This window comes from Maniola jurtina, chromosome 17, assembly GCF_905333055.1.
Source record: "Maniola jurtina chromosome 17, ilManJurt1.1, whole genome shotgun sequence".
NCBI classification, from domain to species: Eukaryota; Metazoa; Arthropoda; class Insecta; order Lepidoptera; family Nymphalidae; genus Maniola; species Maniola jurtina.
The window spans coordinates 11850914-11871271 of NC_060045.1; the positions used below are offsets into that span (position 1 = coordinate 11850914).

General features: G+C 37.0%; 1 protein-coding gene and 1 long non-coding RNA gene across 5 annotated transcripts; one reads left to right on the plus strand and one right to left on the minus strand.

Moving 5' to 3' along the window:
- The first annotated feature begins 1672 nt into the window (after positions 1 to 1672).
- LOC123873714 (fatty-acid amide hydrolase 2-A-like) lies at positions 1673 to 19617 on the plus strand. Of its 4 annotated transcripts, none has more exons than XM_045918713.1 (13): positions 1673 to 1824; positions 6028 to 6127; positions 6759 to 7003; positions 7678 to 7801; positions 8276 to 8447; positions 8944 to 9068; positions 13709 to 13798; positions 14322 to 14476; positions 14561 to 14643; positions 15462 to 15639; positions 16218 to 16340; positions 18170 to 18307; positions 19417 to 19617. In XM_045918713.1, exons 1-13 carry the CDS (start codon positions 1792 to 1794, stop codon positions 19558 to 19560), a joined length of 1710 nt encoding a protein of 569 aa, XP_045774669.1. In that variant the 5' UTR covers positions 1673 to 1791; the 3' UTR covers positions 19561 to 19617. The 4 variants fall into 4 exon arrangements, with proteins under 4 accessions (XP_045774669.1, XP_045774671.1, XP_045774672.1 ...); XM_045918715.1 differs by having other exon boundaries at positions 14331 to 14476; XM_045918716.1 differs by lacking the exon at positions 6028 to 6127 and having other exon boundaries at positions 1698 to 1824.
- LOC123873757 lies at positions 10303 to 10843 on the minus strand. Its single transcript, XR_006797747.1, has 2 exons — positions 10806 to 10843; positions 10303 to 10512 (listed from the first exon to the last, which is right to left on the minus strand). It is a non-coding gene; the product is annotated as an uncharacterized LOC123873757 (long non-coding RNA).
- Positions 19618 to 20358: the final 741 nt, after the last annotated feature.

Here is a 20358-nt window from a genome sequence, read left to right on the forward strand (position 1 = left end):
AAAAAAGAAATGACGCAAATCGGTTCTCTCGAAATCTCGGAGATTTCGGTGTACATAGGTAGAAAAACACAACTCCCTTTTTGAAAGTCGGTTAAAAAAGTAGCCTATGTTACACCCTGGTCAATCCTCTACTTGTCTGTGAAAATCCCGTCAAAATCAGTTCAGCCGTTCCAAAGATTAGCCTTTTCAAACAGACAGACAGACAGACAGACAGACAGACAAAAATTTTAAAAACGTGTGATTCAGTGTTGGAATCGTTCAAATAACCATATGAGCTTAATATGAGGTAGTTATTTCGAAATTACAGACAGACACTCCAATTTTATAGATTATACAAATACTGATACCCCGTATAAAAGTACAGACCAAGCGCCGGAACAATTTTAATAGCATATTTAAAAATAGCCGTAATAAGCACAGATTAGGTATTATTAGTTACTGTAATAAGTAGGTGCGACGACGACGTCTTGTTAGAAAAAATCACCGATTCGATTATTCATATCATTTTGCGCTTTTAGAACATAAAGGATTCTCAATAATAATAATTATTCTAGTAGATTTTATATTCGATTTGTGTCGAAATCATTTGACTATAAGCAACGAGAGTAGTTGATAATGATCATGATGATTATATTTTCGTGGAAAAACTCCAAATTGGGTGAAAGCTATTTGAACCATTGTAGGTATTAAGAAAGCGTAAAATATTCAAAGACTTCACATATTATCGTGGTCCGTGGACATGGAGGTGTCTTACCCTATGGAGGAGACTCATAAGAATAAATTACTTAATATGCTGTAGTTAAAGAAATAATTATGCACTACCTAATAACTAGTAGGTATCATTGGTTTGCCCGTGACCCTTGCTTCTTATTGTCAAGTCAAATTATCGTGTTGTTTAAAAAATGATTAACAAATTTTAAATAAGTAGGTATAGTGCATACATTTTGAGATCTCACTCGCCATTTTTAACCGACTTCGAAAAAAGGAGGAGGTTCTCAATTCGTCGGAATCTTTTTTTAGCTCTACACATATTATGTGTCAACTGTCAAAAGGACAATTTCTTCTTCTTCTTCACTTGATTGGTGGCTTTTTGTAGTGCCAACCCAGCACAATGCAATTCGCCAATGTCGAGTAGCTTGAGGAAGGCACATAGGTGGTCGGTACAAATCTTTGAGCCCCTGTAGGTAATTTTAAAACTACATATTTTTAGAAAAATCTTAAACATCACAGGCACATGAATTAGTTTCTAGAATATGTCTGCAAAATTTCATGGACTTTGGTTGCTTTCTAGTTTTAGGAACCCTGGTAGGCTCACTTCGTTGTCTAGCTGTCTGTTTGTCGCGACACGTCAAGGAAATCAAAACATATAGGGTAGGTAGGTACTTCGCGTTGACCTAGAATCATGAAAGGCATAAGCAATGTCTTTAATAGCACCAATAACTTGGGGAAAAATCCGAAAACCGTGAATTTGTGCAATACATCACAATAAAAAAGTGTTAGGTATTTCTTGTACCTACGATGCCTACGGAACCCTTCGTGTTCGGTTTCACATTATAATAATGAGCTTAAAAATAAATTTCCAAATCTATTTTCTGCTCTTTACGTGCAATTCACTTCCTCTGCAGTCTATTAGATAGGTATAATTAAGTAGGTCTAACAAGCGAATGAAAGAAATACATCGCAAGTAGGTAGTCATAGCCGCAACACCGGCGTTTTAACTTGTGTGGTCTCGTGTTTGTTATAATTTAATTTGCCTATCAAAAATAATATAATTTTACTGCTTTTTATCAAATGTACAATCTTGGAGAGTTATTATTGTTAATTGTAAGTAATTATTATTGACTAAGTATATATTTTTAGTAATTTGAGTAGGTTCAAGTGCAATTTAAATTATTCCTATGAATATGAATTGATCAACATCGCGTGGTACTAGGTACCTACCTTGGTCCTTGAGGCTGTACCTTCGTCTTATGTTTATTGTTTACCTACCTAGGTACTGAAACGAGATGGTTAGAATGTATTTGCACGGTTTTCATTAAAAAAAAATTGTGTTAAATATTTAAATACATAGATAGGATCCTTCTTTCGAAGTTTATCCCGGAGAAATAATATACGTAGGTACCTACAATCATTTCAAATTGGTTCGAAATTCGAATTTCCAGAGAAACAGACAACAATTTGAAAAATGGCGTTTGGATTTTTATAATTAAAAAAAAAGGTTAATAAAAGTTGAAGTAAAAAATTATAGTTAGATAAGTATAGTTTTTTTTTTAATTTAAATTTTTAATGAAAATATTACAATAAAACTTAAAGCTAGCCTTATCCAATTACTATACAAATCATGCCCGCGTGGAATGATGCCAAGAATACTGGCTGCATTTCCGTGTTGGACAGCCAGGCTGATCCGTTGCGCAAAAAATGAGCCAGCCCTTCTGTCACCCAATGATGTTATTAAAGATATAGTTAATAATATTAGGTATGTAGATATCCACCATGTACCTACTTACACTTTCGAGAAACTAACAACATTGCTTGATGTAGGTACCTATATCGGTCAAAAGATATCGGGTAGATAGTCCCTATCTAATTAGGTAGTTAATAATTTTATTCTGTTGTGATTGTTTCTGTTGTAACTGGACACAAGTGATAGATATACTTAGTTTAAATAAACCAGAACTGGTATTACGTAAGTATTTCCTTTCTTAGATTAAATTTCCATTGTCGTTAAGTGACGTGTGGAATTAATATTCTTGTAGATCATGTTGCTAATTTATTAAGCTCAAGCCTAATTGCGGGAGAGAGACGCGACCCGTATATGTAACATAGGTAGGTTTTGTGATTACTTAGTTATGTGAGAAAAAAAAAGGAACCTAGTTCTATAAAGACAGCATTCACAACCGTTTCTGTAATCAGGATCGGACCATTCTTATTGATGTGTTGACAGTATGTGTTATTTTTACTTCTGGCGTACCTACTTATCCCATTAAAAAATCTGGGGGCATTAGGTATGTTAAAGACCCTAATTCTCCATCCTTGGATGGTATCTATATTTCGTAGTGTTTCTAAAGCACTTGTTTCTGAAATTACAGATAGAAACAGGCATCATCATACTATGCGGATGGTGGTGTTATTATTCTCCAATAAACAAATAAAAAAAATCTACACGTATTGAGCCGCACCATTGAGTAGAAAACTTTAATGACACATTTCATAAAATTGCTTTTCACGTAGGTAAGGTATAGTTACATATCTAACTAGTGGAGACAAAGCTCTGCTAACTTTGTAAGATTTTGTCACAAACCACTTTTGTCTGTGGATTTTGCGCGATATCGCGCGTCGCGTGGCGATCGCTTCTTTTCGACTCTGCCGCAATGTGCTTCGAGTTTTAGAATCGAATCTTGTTATGTTATTATAGTTAGGTATATATGCCGGAATAAAAAATAAGTAACTATGTAAATACATACATTGTATATTTAATATATTATTTACTAGCCGATGCCCGCGACTTCGCCCGCGTGGATTTAGGTTTTTTGAAATCCCGTGGGAACTCTTTGATTTTCCGGGATAAAAAGTAGCCTATGTGCTAATCCAGGATATTATCTATCTCCATTCCCAGCCAAATCCATCCAGTAGTTTTTGCGTGAAGGAGTAACAAACATACACACACACACACATACAAACTTTCGCCTTTATAATATTAGTGTGATCGTTCCATACCTACCTGTAAATGCACATAAGTATACGTAGGTACTACATAAATATAAATAGGACGACGACCTCGCGCGCCCTAGCGACGACTTGCTGTGGTGGCAGCTTATTAGGGGTAGGTACCTAACTACCTATTTACGGGACTAATAGACTTGCCTATACAAAAGTTTAAAAAAACCATTAAAAGTATGCTCCTGGCAAAAGCTTATTACACAATCGAAGATTATGTAAATGATAAAAAAGCATGGATTTGACTCGCTCCAGCAATGCACGGGGCTGCAATTGCTTGTAAGTATAGTCACACTAATATTATAAAGGAGAAAGTTTGTATGTGTGTGTGTGTGTGTGTGTGTGTGTGTGTTTGTTACTCCTTCACGCAAAAACTACTGGACGGATTGGGCTGAAATTTAGAATGGAGATAGATTATACCCTGGATTAGCACATAGGCTACTTTTTATCCCGGAAAATCAAAGAGTTCCCACGGGAATTTTAAAAAACCTACATCCACGCGAACGAAGTCGCGGGTATCAGCTAGTATGGAATATTATGGTAAATTCAACAATTGAAAAGAGCAACCGCCGAGTTTCTTGCTGGTTCTTCTCGGTAGGAACGGCATTTCGAACCAGTGGTAAATTATTTGACGATTCAAAAGCACTTGTAAAAGTCTATTTGAATAAAAATCTATTCTGTTCTATTCTTGAATGTAGCTGTACCTACCTATATATTATTATATTGTGATACGGCCAAAATGGTCAAATTAGGTCTATATTATACTAATTTTGAGCTGCCATACTGATATTTTTTTAATTCACCGCGGTTTTCCAATGTATTTTCGTTGGCCAGTTGGACTTTAGACTGTTTTTGCTTGGGCTAACTGATCATCGTAGTTAAATAACACAATAATAATGTAGGCTCAGTATTATTGCCGTAGAAAGCGACAAACTAGTTCAGTCAGTTGGTTGCGTAAAGCTCACCGCTATATTTCTATGCGGTTACGAATTATGGACTAAGAGCCAGCGCGTGCCAGACCTTCGTTATTTTATAAATGCAGAAAGTTTCTCTGTGTATTGTCCCCAACACAGGGAGGAACGATCCGTGAATATGAAGTTTGGATCATGGTGGCTTTGGGAGATTACAGGTGATAAAAGTGTAAAAAATCTGACGTCAAAGTGTAATATCTACCAGGACTTCATCTGTGTTGGTGTTAGCTGGCGCGCATGCTCTTTCTTTTTGGAATGTTTTTTTTTTTTGTTAAAACTGACTGGGAAGCACTCTAAAGGGGTGCCGCGCGTGCGTACTGTGTCGGCGAGCGCCGGCACAAACGAGGTCCATACTTATATAGTTTCCCTAACTTGTTACAAACAGGTAACTACAAACTTGACATTGGCTTATCTTTGTAAAGCCAGACGAGAGAAAAAAAAAATGTCTAGTTATATTTTTTTATAAGTATTATGTTCGGAATAGTATTAGAAATCACGTCATGCATTGTCAGACACTTAGGTTGAGCGCACTTTAACTTTGCTCAGACCTAAGACACTGTTAAAACGAGACAGCGTTATACTGTTGGCATAAATCTGTCTCGTTTTCACTGAATCTTAAATCTAAGCAAAGTCAAAGTCGAACTATAGATTTCAACCTTAGTGACGTGGCAACTCCCTGGTACACCCTTAAAGTTTTTAACCGACTTCAAAAAAGGAGGAGGTTCTCAAATCGTCGGAATCTTTTTAAACTTAAACGTTCCTCCCTGTGTTGGGTACAATACGGACATGCGGATACAATACGCAGAGAATATGCTTTTATAAAATAACGAAGGTCTGGCATGCGCTGGCTCTCTCTCTATTACGACTAGATTAGCCAATGACCGCGACCGTTACGCGTTAACTCATATTATACGTCTACCTATCTAATGATTGCACCGGTTATGTTATAGGAGGCCCAATTTTTTATTGTTATTACATTTGCTAATGCCCCCGACTTAGTCCGCGTGTTTTTTTTAGTAAAAAAATAGCGAGTAAATGAGCAGGCGGGTTACCTGGTGTTAAGTGATTACCGCCGCCCATGAATATTTGCATTTCGCAGCACCAGAGGTACCGCCGATGCCTTGCCGGCCTTTCAGGAATTTGTGTAGGTATTTAGGCTTATAATATCCTGTGGGAACTCTTTGATTTTCTGGGATAAAAGTGGTTAGCTAAGTATCGATGCTAAAAATAATACCGATCCATTGCTCCGTTGCGGCGTGATTAAAGGACAAGCCAATAAACAAATACTTTCGCATTATGGGCAGTGCTTAACTATTGCGAAAATGTGTTTGTTTGTCAGTTTGTTCTGCAATCACGCTGCAGCCTGCAACAGAGCAACGGATCGACGGACGACGTAGTTTTTGCGTGGTTACCTAGATCAAGACTGAATAGTGACATAGGTACAGGCTACTTTTGCTATTTTGAAACAATGCGAACTTAGTTTATTATTGCATGCTTATTGAAATAAAATCCCACGAAACAGTAGTAAGGTAGGTACTTACAGTCTGCGAAACGGTGTCGGTCGTTTATAGTTTCGTTTAAGTACAACCTACTTTGTGTAAATTACTACTAAATAAATATAGTTACCTAACATTTTGTCTGTCCCATTATACATTAGTACATAATAATAAATTTTACAACTAATAAAATCATGTAGGTAAGTACCTACCTATTCTTCTTCGTCGGAACTTGGCATAACGCTCGTGGTTATATCATATGAGAGCTACCTACTGCTTAGATTTTGTCGACTTCCTCTTTCCGCTCATAAACAATTGTAGTCATGAAGATAGTGTTTGGTTTAATTTACAAACACTCTGGTGGTGTGATAATTTGTAAAAGTGAAGAAAAGGCGAGAAAAAAATAAAAACAACTCTTTTTCATCACTCTTTTATAGGCTGGCCACACGCGGGTTATATCTGCGATGACATGACCCTAAGATGACCTTAAGTTTTAAGAAAGGAGTGAAAGGAGCATATTGTATGTAAACAGTTCTGGCTGCCGTCGAATTTTATTTTATTTTCTTACCCGCAGATTTAATTTCTACGGCGGAAATGTCTGTATTAACACCTATATACATATTCATTCGCCTCTACCTGGACAAAATGATAGATTTCTTCTTCTCCCTCTACTGGGAAGGAAAGAAAAAGGTTATACCAGACCTTGAGAAGAAACATGCCTTCCTCGCAGAGAGTGCCACCAGTTTGGCAAAGAAGATTAAACAAAAGGAGCTGAAGTCAGAAGAGCTGGTGCAAGCACTTATTGAAAGGATTAAACAGGTACGCTAATTCTAACGATAATAGTACATTCTATGTCAATACTTAATTAAATTAACTAATCTTATTTAAAAATTGAGTGATATGCTAAAAACTAAAAGCAAGTACTTGATTGGATAATTGTTGTATACGGGTCCAAGACATTGGAAATAAAAGTCGTCAAAGTTCAGATTTCAGCATTTCTGGCAATAGGTATTATTGATATACTTACTAGCGAATTTTTGGGCTGGCTTTGTGACTCGTCTAATTGCCTATGTACCTACCTATCCTTAATTTTTGACGTGACAACGTCTTATAATTCGATAGAGCCGGCTGCACGCACGAAAAAACATGACTCATGCGGCGTTACCTCGCTCTGAGGCGTTCCATGTAAGGCTTGAAGTGCAAGCGAGAGCGCGGAACGAGCGACAAAGAAGCACAATGTCGGCCTTTGTTGTCACGTTCAACTATCGTCAGTAAACCGACTTTACAGACAACCAATTTTTTTTATTATTGTGGACTTACTTATGATACTAAACTTGTTTATCAACGCGTTTACTGCCCTGTGAACCATATTGATGACACACAAAACGTGATTTTATAATGACTTACTAAATTACTGCATCACATTTGGTTCACTGGGACATGCAGACCTTTATGAGTATGGAAACGTACTTAGTAAAAATTATTACATGCAGGTTAACCCTCACCTGAATGCAATAGCAGCGGACCGATTCGAAGCAGCATTAGAGGAAGCAAGAGAAGTGGATAGACTGATTAGTGAGGGACTTACTGAGGAATTGTCCAAAAAACCGTTCTTGGGTAAATATCTGTAAACATTTTTTTTGGTAAGCTTTCAAAAATAAATAAATAAATAAACTTTTATTTCAGGCCATTAGACCCATAATTGTGTTAGTATGACAAATAACTTAAACTATGTTAGTAGGTACTTATATAGGTAGCTTAACAACTAATTCTATAACTAAAACTATAACTAAAAAGCTCGAGGGAGCCTCTTGGCGCCTATGTGCGCAAAAACTTTCGATTTGCACATAACATACAGTATTAGACCCTGCAAATTACACTAATCCAGGCCTCGAAGAATTTTGTGTGTCTGTTTAATAATGTATGAATATTCTCCTAAAATGGATCATCTCATTGCCTTTTTGCGGGGACACTAAAAATGTCAGTCAGTTCTGTTATTTTATAATGCTTTTGGTATTTCAATAGTAAAATTAAAAAAATTGTCATAGTTCCACCTACCGTGTATAAAGTTTCGGTAAAACCCTTTTATAGGAGTCCCATATACTGCAAAAGAGAGTCAAGCTGTAAAGGGCATGCCACTCACTTTGGGTCTATGGTGTCGTCGCAATGAAACGGCTACAGAGGACAGTGAGGCTGTCGTGAGGATGAGAGCTGCTGGGGCCATTATCGTGGCCTCCACCAATCTGCCAGAGATGCTCATTTGGTTTGTTGTTTAGATTTCTGTTTCTTATGCTGCTTCCATCACTATCCATATTTTCATTCATATTGTAAATGCGAAAGTGCAAAGATGAAATCTTGGGCATCAGATATTCCTGAAAGTCTGGTACTACAATGTTCATAGACAGCGGTAATCACTTAATATCTGGTGACCCGCCTGCTCGTTAACTCTCTTTTTTTTTAAACTAGCGCAAGAAAGCTTAGAATTGATGCATTACATACTTAAGAATGAATTTTTTTCTTCTTGTCTGATAGTAATTAATGTAATATGAAACGGGAACTTAATATTTTGACGCAGGATACTGCTTTAACAAAGAGAGATGAGAGAGAAAAAGAGATGTTGTGGTCAAGTCTAAGCGTCTTACTAGATGAGTCCTGTGCCAATTCAGACTATTTTTTTACATTTTGTGAAGCCTTTTTGGATCCAACGTTATCTGGAGCCTTTGTCTAAACCACCAATGGTTTATATTATTTTGTTTCAGGCAAGAAACCCGTAATCCAGTCTACGGCATGACAACTAACCCACACCACACAGGCAGGTCGCCGGGTGGTTCAAGCGGTGCGGAAGCTGCTCTATCTTCCACTTACGCTACACCCATCAGCTTGTGTAAGTTTATAGAGTCCATCATGTTCCCAGTTGTAAAGGGTACTTCTCTGATTTGGCGCAAATCGGAGAAAATAAGAGAATTTTTTAAATTGTGAAAATTGCTGAACTAAACTAAAATATAGGTAAAATTAAAAAGAATGACCAAGTTATATCAAATTGCACCCATGAATTTCAGAGATATATGCATTTGAAATTTTCAGTTACTGAAGGTAATGATTTCTAGTGTGCTGGTAATGATTTTGGTGGAGAAGGCGTTGATGTTTATCTGATGGTAATGAAGCAATATTTCATTTTCAAAAAATAACGTGTTTCTTCATCTTATTAATCAAGTAAACAGAATTAATAACGGAAATATTGCAAACTTTAACAAAAATATTATTCCAGACATATCATCACCTATAAATTTTACTTGAAATGTATAAAATAATCATGCTGCGAGAGCATATTATCACGAAAACAAATGTTTGGTGATAGAACAGTATGAGCGAAAACATGATTATTTTAATTTGCATAGAAATGGTAGACCTGCGATGGGTGTCGTATATAAACATTTTAGTTGATGATAAAGTTAAACCCACCCTTTTGTGGACCCTGAAGTCAAAAAGAATTTGTAAAACGATTTATAGAAAATAATATGTTCGCAGACACATGTCAAGGGAATCATTGCAACATCTTGGGAATGTTAAGACATGCAATGAATACCGCACTATCAGCCTCATGAGTCATGTTCCAAAGATGTTTCTACTTATCAGCTCTTAAGGGATTAGAAATAAATGTGACAACAACTTCAATGAGAGTCAGTTTGGATTTAGATTTGGTGTTGGAACCTGAGAAGCATTATTTGCTATAAACGTACTAGTCCAAAAATATAGAGACATGCAAACTGATGTATGAATTTCCTTCATTGATTATGAGAAAGCCTTTGACCGTGTACATCAAGTGGTATTTATTCGTCGTTTGCAGTATGTTGAACTCGTTGGCAAGGAAATAAAGATCATTAAGAACCCTTACTGGTGGCAGACTGGGACAGTAATAGTTGAAGTTGAGGAAACAGATGAAGTAGCGGTAGGCCATATGGTATGACAAGGACACATCTTATCTCCGCTTCTGTTCAACTCATATTGAGACGCTATCATCTCAGAAGCATTGGAAAATAAGGAATGGGATGTCAAGGTAAACAAATAAATATAAATAATATTAGATACGCTGATGATACTGTTTTTTTGGCTTCTAGTTCCCAAGATCTTTAGAAAATAATAGATAGCGTTTATAAATGTAGCAGAAAGTCGGGTCTAAGCATGAATCTCTCAAAGACTAAGTTTATGTACAGTATCAAGAAAACCGCAACAAACCTCAATAAGAACTCTCACATGTACAACACTCTAAAGAGTTTCAATGCACAAATATCTTGGTACATGGGTAAATGAAGAATGGGATCCAGATTCTGAAATAAAGACCTGAATTGAAATTGCCCGTGAATTATTCGTGAAAATGAAAAAAGTACTGCGCAATAAGCAACTGCTACTGAAAATTACTGCGAGTAAGTTGGGTTCAAAAAATAAAAATGACAAAGATGCATCAGTAAAGATAGAGACCTAATTTTGGCGATCAAATGCAGAAAGGTCGGTTATCTGGGGCATGTTCTCAGACATGACCAGTATCACTCGTACGCGTACTATCTTTAAGAGGTAATCTGCCATTAATAAAGAAAGGAGTATTAGTCCAATGGAAACGTACATCAGAAAGTATTTTTACTATTGGTGAATTCCTGGCTTTCCTGGAAACTTCTTCCGTTTTATTTGTTTCAACTGATAGAGTTTCTTGTAAAGGTTTTTTATATAATCCCATCCTCGTCGCCACTGAAATGTACTACAAGAAGTTAATAACCATGGTCATTTCGATACGCCATTTTATTCGAAAACACGTCAAACCGTCGAAACAAAAGCCTAATAATTATTGACATACACCATCGACAATGTATATTACACAAAGCTAGCCCTTGACGTCAATTGTAGAGGTTTTGACAAATAAATAACATCTTTTATTACTATAGGAGTAGTATGTTCACAAGGAGCACATTATTTTTCTGTGGATGATTTTCTTCTAAATCCCTTGTTATCTTAAACAGTATTTTCTCAATCGGCTTACTTCTTTTTATTTTTTTTATATGCTTTTTTAATTTTCACGTATTTTTTTTCTCTGTACTCTTTGTTGTCTTGGAGTCAACAAAGAGTTTTGATTTTCTATTCTTCTTTAGTCTCAAAATAATCCGTAGAGTTAAGTAAGGATGTCTTCCTCACCACTGTTATTTATCTTGCTTATCGACGAAGTTATGCGTCATGTCACCAATAGTCCGAAAGGGATATCATGGAGCAGTAGGCAACTTGAAGACCTTGACTATGCGGATGACCCTGTTCTCATATCAGATTGACTCGAATACATTAAGTCCAAATCAAAATACCTACAAGACAAAGTTCCTTAACTAGTCTGCCGATTACCACAAAGAAAACAGTGAAGATGAGGATAAGTTCTACTGCTTCAGAACCATTTTATTTAGAAGACAAACCAATTAAACAGGTGGAGGAGTTCTATAACCTCGGTAGCATCATTTCTCCTAGCGGCGGTGCCAAGGCTGATGTCAATAACTGGATTATAAAAGCTAAAGCTCTCTCTGTTTGAATCGCTTGTAAATTCAGTCTTCTTATACAGGTGTGAAACGTGGAAACAACTATATCGCTAATCCACAGAATTCAGGTTTTCCACAATAAGAGTTTCAGTGTTATTCCCCGCATTTTCTGGTCTAACACGATCAGAAATGAGGACTTGTGGTACAAATGCCAGCAACTCCCAGTTAATAAGGAAATAGCTTTGAGGCGATTGTGATTGGTCGGGCATATTTTGCGAAGAGAGGAAGAAAACGTTGCTCAAGCGGCATTTATTGAAACGTGCCTACCTGGCAGCCTGGCGGTCAAATGAGACCTGGTCGAACAACAAACTCCTAGAGGAGGCCCATTGAAGCAGACCTTAAAAGAATGGAATTCTCGTGGAACCATGTCAAAGCAGCAACCAAAGGTAGGGAGACTTAGAAAACAACTGCTGTAGCCCTAATATCCAAGAAGGAATGAAAGGACTCCATCATTCTTCTTTACGTTTCGCATATTTTTCTAGATCTTTCTTTAGTTCTTCGTTTTTGTTTGTTTTTTGTGTTTTTAGCCTGCGCTAATTTTTTTTCGCGCGTTTTTGACTATTTCTTTTCACTATGGTAGTTTCTAAAATCGATATATGATGGTTATTTTTAATATTGAAATACCACGAGGTGCAATAATTTTGAATAGTTATTTCTAAATTGCTTGGAACAATATGGGCTACTAATTCAACTGATAAGTTAAAGAATTACTGAAGATTAATATTTTGTCACGTGATTTAATGTCAAAGGATATGAAGAAAATTACACAATTTTGGAACAACATTATTTCCTGAAAAATTGATCACCTCCTTCAATTCAACATCATTACCTTCAATTTAAAAACGGAAGGAAAATTACGGTAATGATAGAGCGTAAATGAGGTTTTGGCAGTTTTAATTGTCTAACGTCGTATTTTAAAATGCAATATATATGAACATCAAACTACATACTTATGTTGTTATTAGTGCATGAAAGAAGATAAAATTATTAAGAAAAACTAATTATTTGTCCAAAAATGATGTTGAAGGTAAAGAGTGAAAAGTCGTGCCAAACACCAGTTTTGGCACTAAAAGCGTAAATATTTTTTTTTCTACAAGTGCACGGCCACTTTCCGCAACATGCCTAGATAGACTGATTATGGCTTAGTACGGGGCAGGGGAGAACGGAAGGCAATATGTATACTAGAAGGATATTTTGGAGGTGCCATCTCAGTTGCAGGTAATGACTTTTTTTCTGTGCCAAACATTTGTTATTTTTTTATGACGTAATTAAATGATTCGTACGTGTGAAAATGCATTTTAATTGCTTCTCAGGATGTATATATTAATATGTGAAAAACTCGAGCTCGTTTAAAACCGTCTTCTTTGAAAATCATAGCGATTTTTCCTGAGACTCCTGTTTTACCCGCAGAAGGAGGTGAGTTTTTAATATCAAAAATATTATTTCTGAAGTAACCTTTGTAGTTACAATTTTGAATTTTGGGGCACCCGTAGCTGAATATACAAGAGTTCTTTTGTAATGCAATTCTCATCTGTAACTTCATTCATTATTTTTTTATTTGACCTGATATGTGATTTGCGCCAAATCTGAGAATCACCGTAAAGAAGGAGATCTTCAAATTGAAATTTGGTGATAAGTGGGAGGAAACTTTTGCGGTCATAATATGCTACCAATTAAATATCTAATTTCTAAGGGCCGATTTTTCAATCATCAAATAACTGTTATCTGAAGGAATAAATTAGACGTTTTGATATCCTAGATCTAGATTAAAATTATGAAGGCATAAATTATTCGATTCTATCACTCGCTTTTGTTTCAAGTGATTCGACACAGTTTGCAAAAGGTCCATTTTCCTCACTTGTTTCACAACAATACAATAACGACGTAATAGTCAAATGTGCAGGGTGAAATGCCGTAGAACCTGTAAGTAATCTTGTTCTTACTTCGTCGACAGGTTCCGATATCGGAGGCTCGACCCGCATGCCAGCGTTTTATTGCGGAATGTTTGGACATCATCCTACAGCTGGAACTACAAATACCAAAGGTAAAACTTTCACCAACTTTTGCAAATACTCAATAAACGAAAACTCATACAAAATAGTAAAGTACTCACCCTGTTTAAAAATCAATATCTTAATCAGAAACCATGTCTTAAACTCAATAGTAATAAAAAATTGTGAAATAAACTATCGTGAGGAAATGTCTGAGCAATCGCCATAATATTTTCAAAGGTGTGAAGTCTGCCATAGCAGCCAAGTACTGCCCTTGGTCAGCGTGGTAGATGCCCTAAACGCCGCAAAGAATATTCCAAATAATCATATTACTATACAATTTTATAAAACGCACATTTATTAAAAATACCTATAACAATTACAAAACTTCTATCTTCTATCAGCTTTGGTTGTTTCAGTGAGTTTAAAAAAAGTGATAACACTGCGAATACTTGGCTGAGTTTGTTGTTGGCTTCTTCGCAGACCAAGGCGCGTTTGGAACCCTCGTAATTTTAGTTTTCTGACATAAAAACTGTACAACACATAGTACTCCATTTGATTTTGATAATAATTTAGTTTTTGCAGGTTGTTTCTACCGCAACGGCGATGAAGACAGTATGTTTTGCCTGGGCTTCATATCCAAGCACGTTGAAGATTTAGCTCCCTTGACCAAAATCGTGGCAGGTGATAAGGCTGATCTTCTGAAATTAGATAGAGATGTAGATATTAAGGTAAGGAAAGCAAGAAAAGCTTCATCTAAATATATTTTTATACCGTCATAGGGGAAAATAATCATTTTATGTTTTGTATTGCAGAAAATCAAATTTTACTATGTGGAGACCAGCAAAGATGGCCATGTGAGCCCGCTTAGGCCTGAAATGACAGATGCTATGCAAAGGTAATGACCGTATTTATATCACCGTATTCGATTGACGAGCTCCGAGACATAGATTAACTACTTGAGCCAAAATCTATTTCTCATCAACTTTATCCTAATGATATACAGTGGACCCCCGGTAATCCGACAAACGTTTTGCAGGACATTGTCGAACTATCGAATTTGTCGGATTATAGAGTACTGCCTAAGACCCCCTATATTCCGGAATTTTTTACAAAAGAGTACCTTGTAATCCGACAAATTATAGATCCAATGATAAGATTCTATATGTTATACATACTCTGAAGTACAAATCATACTTCACTATGTAGGTCTTTAGTAAATCCAATATGTAATTAGACATGTCGGATTACAGGAGGTGCCGGATTAGACAGGGGCCGGATTACCGGGGGTCTACTGTACCTAAAACTAACTAGATACACACCGTTTATCTCCATCATCAGGCTCTTGACATTGTCTTTTTCGAAAGTACTCATGGCAAAGAAAGCAAATGAGTCCAAATTCGATTGTCATGCCTAATGCCATCGGAGAGTTCCAATGAACATTGGAATCTCACGCCTCCATCAACAGATAATATTTGTTATCATCCCAAACTCGGTCAACTCACTTGGACCAATGGAAGTAGCCGAAAAATTTGTAACCAATATCGATGAAATGACATATGAATAAAGACTTATTAATAAGAAGCTTTTAAAAATATCTTTAGGACTTGGAAGTAAAAAATAGATTTTTTTGTTACCTAGGCTTACTTTTCTAATTGGTACTTGATTAGTACTTAATTGTTGCTATGCTTTAGTGACTACTCATTTATCTTTCAGTGTGGTTAAAAAAATACAACAAGATTTGAATGCAAGCCCTCAAAGCTACTACCACGATGGACTGGACTATATGTACAAATTGTGGTGTTATTGGATGAGCAAGGAGCCCGGAAATTACGCCAGCATGCTCAATAATGGCGTGGGGGAGATGCATGGATTTAGAGAGCTGTTTAAAAAGGTAGGCTTATTCTGGAAAAATTGGTCAGGCAAAGGGCCTATATCACCTATTCATCATCATCATCATCATCGTAAATCTAAAAGCTTCACACGCCATGGTCTTCCGCGCGCTGATCATAGCTCCCTGCGACTCGTTTGATATCGTCTGTCCATCTGGTCTGCGCTGCGCTTTCCAGGCGAGGACGCCATTCTGGCTCCTCGTGTCTCCAAAGTCTATCGGGTTTTTGAATTATGTCCCCCATTTCACTACCCACTTAAGCATCAAACTGGCCCACCAGTTTGTCGAGCTATAATATTAAAAATCCATGTTAAATTATTTTGATTAAATAAATTAAAAAAAAAAATCGCAACTCGCTGAGCTAAGTCGAATACTCTGGTTCTTGTGTGGATTGTGTGGTTGGATCAATGTGATTATCTCTTTTTAGTGTGTCTTGTGTGGTTGGATCTATATGTTTGTCTCTTTGTAGTGTGTGTTTTTCATTTCGTCGAGTTTCAAATCACAACGATTCTAAAGAAGTTTTCCTGACAATTAAATGGCCATCTAAAATTCGCAAAATACAGCGATGTAAACTGTTCCAGATGTTCGGACTGAGTAAACACTGCTTATTCACCATCATGCAAGTACTGGAGAAGCAACTGTTACCGAAGCCTGATGAGGAATGGGCTGAGAACCTCACGAAAAGCTTCAAGGAAGACTTATTTGTAAGTTTTTTTTTAAAATTTTACAGAGACTAAGGCCTGGATGCACCTGGAAGGAATCAGACCTGCTAGCAATAACTGATAAGATAGGAGTGTGCGTTTAGTTTCGTATCCCAGTGGTTTTTACTGATGCAGAAAATCACGCCGATCCGTTGCTCCGTTACGACGTGTATTTGTATTTGTATTTATTTATTCTTCGTTTCAGACTTATAAAAGCACTTACGAAAGTCACAATACACTGAAAAAATAAGTCTACCAAATATGTAGGATCTAAATAATATCAAAATAACAATAGTAACAATAGTAAACTAATATTACGGGTACACAAGTAGGTACATAATTTTTAGCTTAGCTCGTTGAATAGCTTGTGCAGGGCTACATTTTCCATGCGTTTTTATCATCTATATAATCATTAATCTTATAATAACTTTTTTTAATTAAAATTTCTTTTATTTTACTTTTGAATTGCCTGTCAGAAAGATCGGTTATATCCTTTGGAATCATGTTGTAGAAGCGTATCGAACTGCCCATAAATGATTTAGTCGTTTTAGATAACCTGTATTTGTGTCCACTTAACTTATGTTTATTTCGTGTATTATAGTGATGAGAGTCAGAGTTCTTCTTATACGATGGTAGATGTTTTCTAATGTACATAATGTTCTCAAATATATAAAGTGAAGGCATGGTCAGAATGCCGATATCTTTAAACAAATGTCTTAGAGAATCTCTGGGCTTCATCTTATAAATGGCGCGAATAGCTCTTTTTTGGAGTATAAAAATTGTTTTCCAATCCGCAGCAGAACCCCACAACAGAATTCCGTAAGACATCAAGCTTTGAAAATATGCAAAGTACACTATTTTAGCCGTTTGAACATCTGTTAACTGCCTTATTTTACGAATTGCAAATACTGCTGAACTGAGTCTACCTACTTGACAGAATATTAATATGCGGTCCCCATTGTAAACTAGAATCAATAGTTAGTCCAAGGAAAAGAGCTTCGTCGACAATTTCTAATTTTTCATTGTTGAGAAATATCTCAACATTTCTTTCACCACGAAAGTTCGATGAGGCAAAATATACACACTTTGTTTTTTTACTATTTAATGCTAAGTTATTGACCGAAAACCATTGCGAAAGCTTGGTTAGTGCTTTATTAAGGTTGCCCAAATCACAGGTTTTTCTGTTAACTTTAAATACGAGAGAAGTAGTCATCAGCAAATAATACGATATCTGCTAGTTCTTTTACTATATTAGGAAGATCGTTAATATAGACTAGGAACAAAAATGGACCGAGAATTGATCCTTGTGGCACTCCTAATTTGACCTTAGTTCCTACAGATGTTCCTTTATTGACATATACTCTCATTTCTCGGTCAGTTAAGTATGATGAAATAAGTTTTAGGGCCTCATCAGTAACTCCATAGTACTTCAGCTTTCGGACTAGAATTTCGTGGTTTACGCAATCGAAGGCCTTGATTGAAGAATAAACCAACAAACTGATAAACCAACAGACATTCATACTTTCGAATTTATAATATGGATGATGGGAAAAATATACGAATTACTATAGAATGCGGATGATGCCTTTGTCAAAAAGAAATTATTCCTTGGTAATTATTAAATAGAGGAGTCTTCCAAAATTTGTAAAAACCACGTTCGCTAAACAACAATTTAAAATGGTTTATTTTTTGATGGTGAATTACCTACGTCAAATGTGTATGACGTCACACCTGTGTATTTCATACAAGCTCCCTTACGTCAAAACATTTGATAAAAAGTCGCTGATTTGACTGCAGTAATCATCCCTATTATCTGGATTTTTCTGTTGCAGGGTAAACTAGGCGATAACGGAGTTCTCTTGTTCCCGAGCGCCCCCCACGCGTCTCCATACAACTATTCTTGCTACCTGCGCCCCTACAACTTCTCCTACTGGTCGCTGGTCAATGTACTCAAATGTCCAGCCACGCAGGTACATACTACAAACCTAAGTTTTTATAAAACGAAGCATACGAGGTGTAAATCCGTTGCACTATTGTCGTAACCCACTCCTAGCACAAGCTTTACGCTTAGTTGGAGGGGAAAGGGGAATGTTAGTCATGATTAAAATGGCTAATATTCTTTAAAAAAAAAACAATCAATCAGCCGTTCGCGTCCACTGCTAGGTATAAATAAGTCTTCCCAAGAACGCGCCACCACACACGATCCTCCACCTTCCTCATCCACCCACTTCCCGCTATCTTCTTAAGGTCGTCAGTCCAGTGGGTCGGAGGTCGTCCCACACTGCGCTTGCTGATACGCGGTCTCCACTCCAAAATCCATCAGTTCTGCGGCAGACGTGGCCTGCCCACTACCACTTCAGCTGACTAATTTGTTGCACTATGTCGGTCACTCTCTATGAGGTGAAAAGGCAGCAAATAATAAAATTAAAAGTCTTCGTGTGCTTCGGCTCTATTACAAAACACGGAGTAAATGTTGAGTTTCTTGTCGGCTCGTCTCAGTAGAATTTATTTTCCGAACCGGTAGTAGAATCCTTACATATCCTAAGTGGCACAATTTGTCCTACATGAAATAAAAATATTTCGAATTCGCGAGAATATTTGCGACCGGCCTTATAGTTATAAGATGCCGGTCGCACTTTATTTTTAACCCCCGACCCAAAAAGAGGGATGTTATAAGTTGACGTGTGAATCTACATATGTATCTGTGTATCTGTCTGTGGCATCGTAGCTGCTAAACTAATGAACCGATTTTAATTTAGTTTTTTTTTTGTTTGAAATGTGGCTTGATCGAGAGTGTTCTTAGCTATAATCCAAGAAAATCGGTTCAGCCGTTTGAAAGTTATCAACTCTTTTCGTGAAGTTTACAATAACTAACTGTAACCTTCACTTGTCGAGGGTGTTATAAATTTTTAATTTATACTTGTACAAAGCAGGTGCAGTGTCGCCTTCCAAGTGTCGCGGGTTGCCGTCGCACGTCGCGGTCTCCTAGTTCAAAGTCTATCTTTATTATATTTCATCATCTTCATTAGATGAGATTGCAGTCAAGGGCTATTTGTATCTAAAAAAAAATTTTGTTTAGGTACCCCTCGGCAAGAACAGCCAGGGCCTCCCAATAGGCATCCAAGTGGTTGCTGCTCCATACAACGATGCACTCTGCTTGGCCGTGGCTAAATATCTCGAAAAGGAGTTCGGAGGCGCCATCGCGGCGTGCAAAGTCAAATAATAAAATTAATTTGGGTTTATAAAGTTTTATTTCAATAAATGTTTAAGTACTGTTCTACTTTTAATTCCCTTCATTTCTTGGCTTCCTGTTATAACTGGAATTTTGATAAAAATAAGAGTAAAATAAGTAACTAGTAGGTATATTGTGTATATCACGAAAAGCCACCCAGCCCCACCCAGTAAATACCTAATCGTTGGGAGCTTTGCACTCGGAATAATTATAGAGTATATTACGTATGACCTTAGCCACACAATCCAGTTAGGTAGGTCCAATTTCGAGGAAGAGGTTAGCCGTTGGGCAGCGTTCGGAAAGATTCGAGATCTTTTCTCATCCGAAATTCCTGTCTTGAAGACCCAAGTCATCAAACAGTGTGTGTTGCCAATGATAACACATGGATCCGAGATTCGAGACATGGTCGCTAACTAATGGGCTTCATAAGAAAGCTCAGAATCACTCACACACAGATGGAGAGAGCTTTGCTTGGAATTAGTCGAGAGTCTCGGTGATCAATTTAGAAATGAGGAGATCCAGAGTACCTAACCGACATAGCATAGCTCGGCGGGTGGCAAATCTGAAGTGTCAATGGGCAGGGCACATGGTCCGAAAAACCGATTGGCGTTGGGGTCCCTATGAGGTGGAATGGTGACCTCTCACCCTAAAGCGTAGCGTTGCAATATCCTCCACTAGGTGGACGGACGATATCAGACTAGTAGACAGAATAAATAAATAAAATAGTCGCATGGAGTCGCTGGATTCAGGCGGCGCAACACCTTGGCATGTGGAAGACCCTACAAAAGA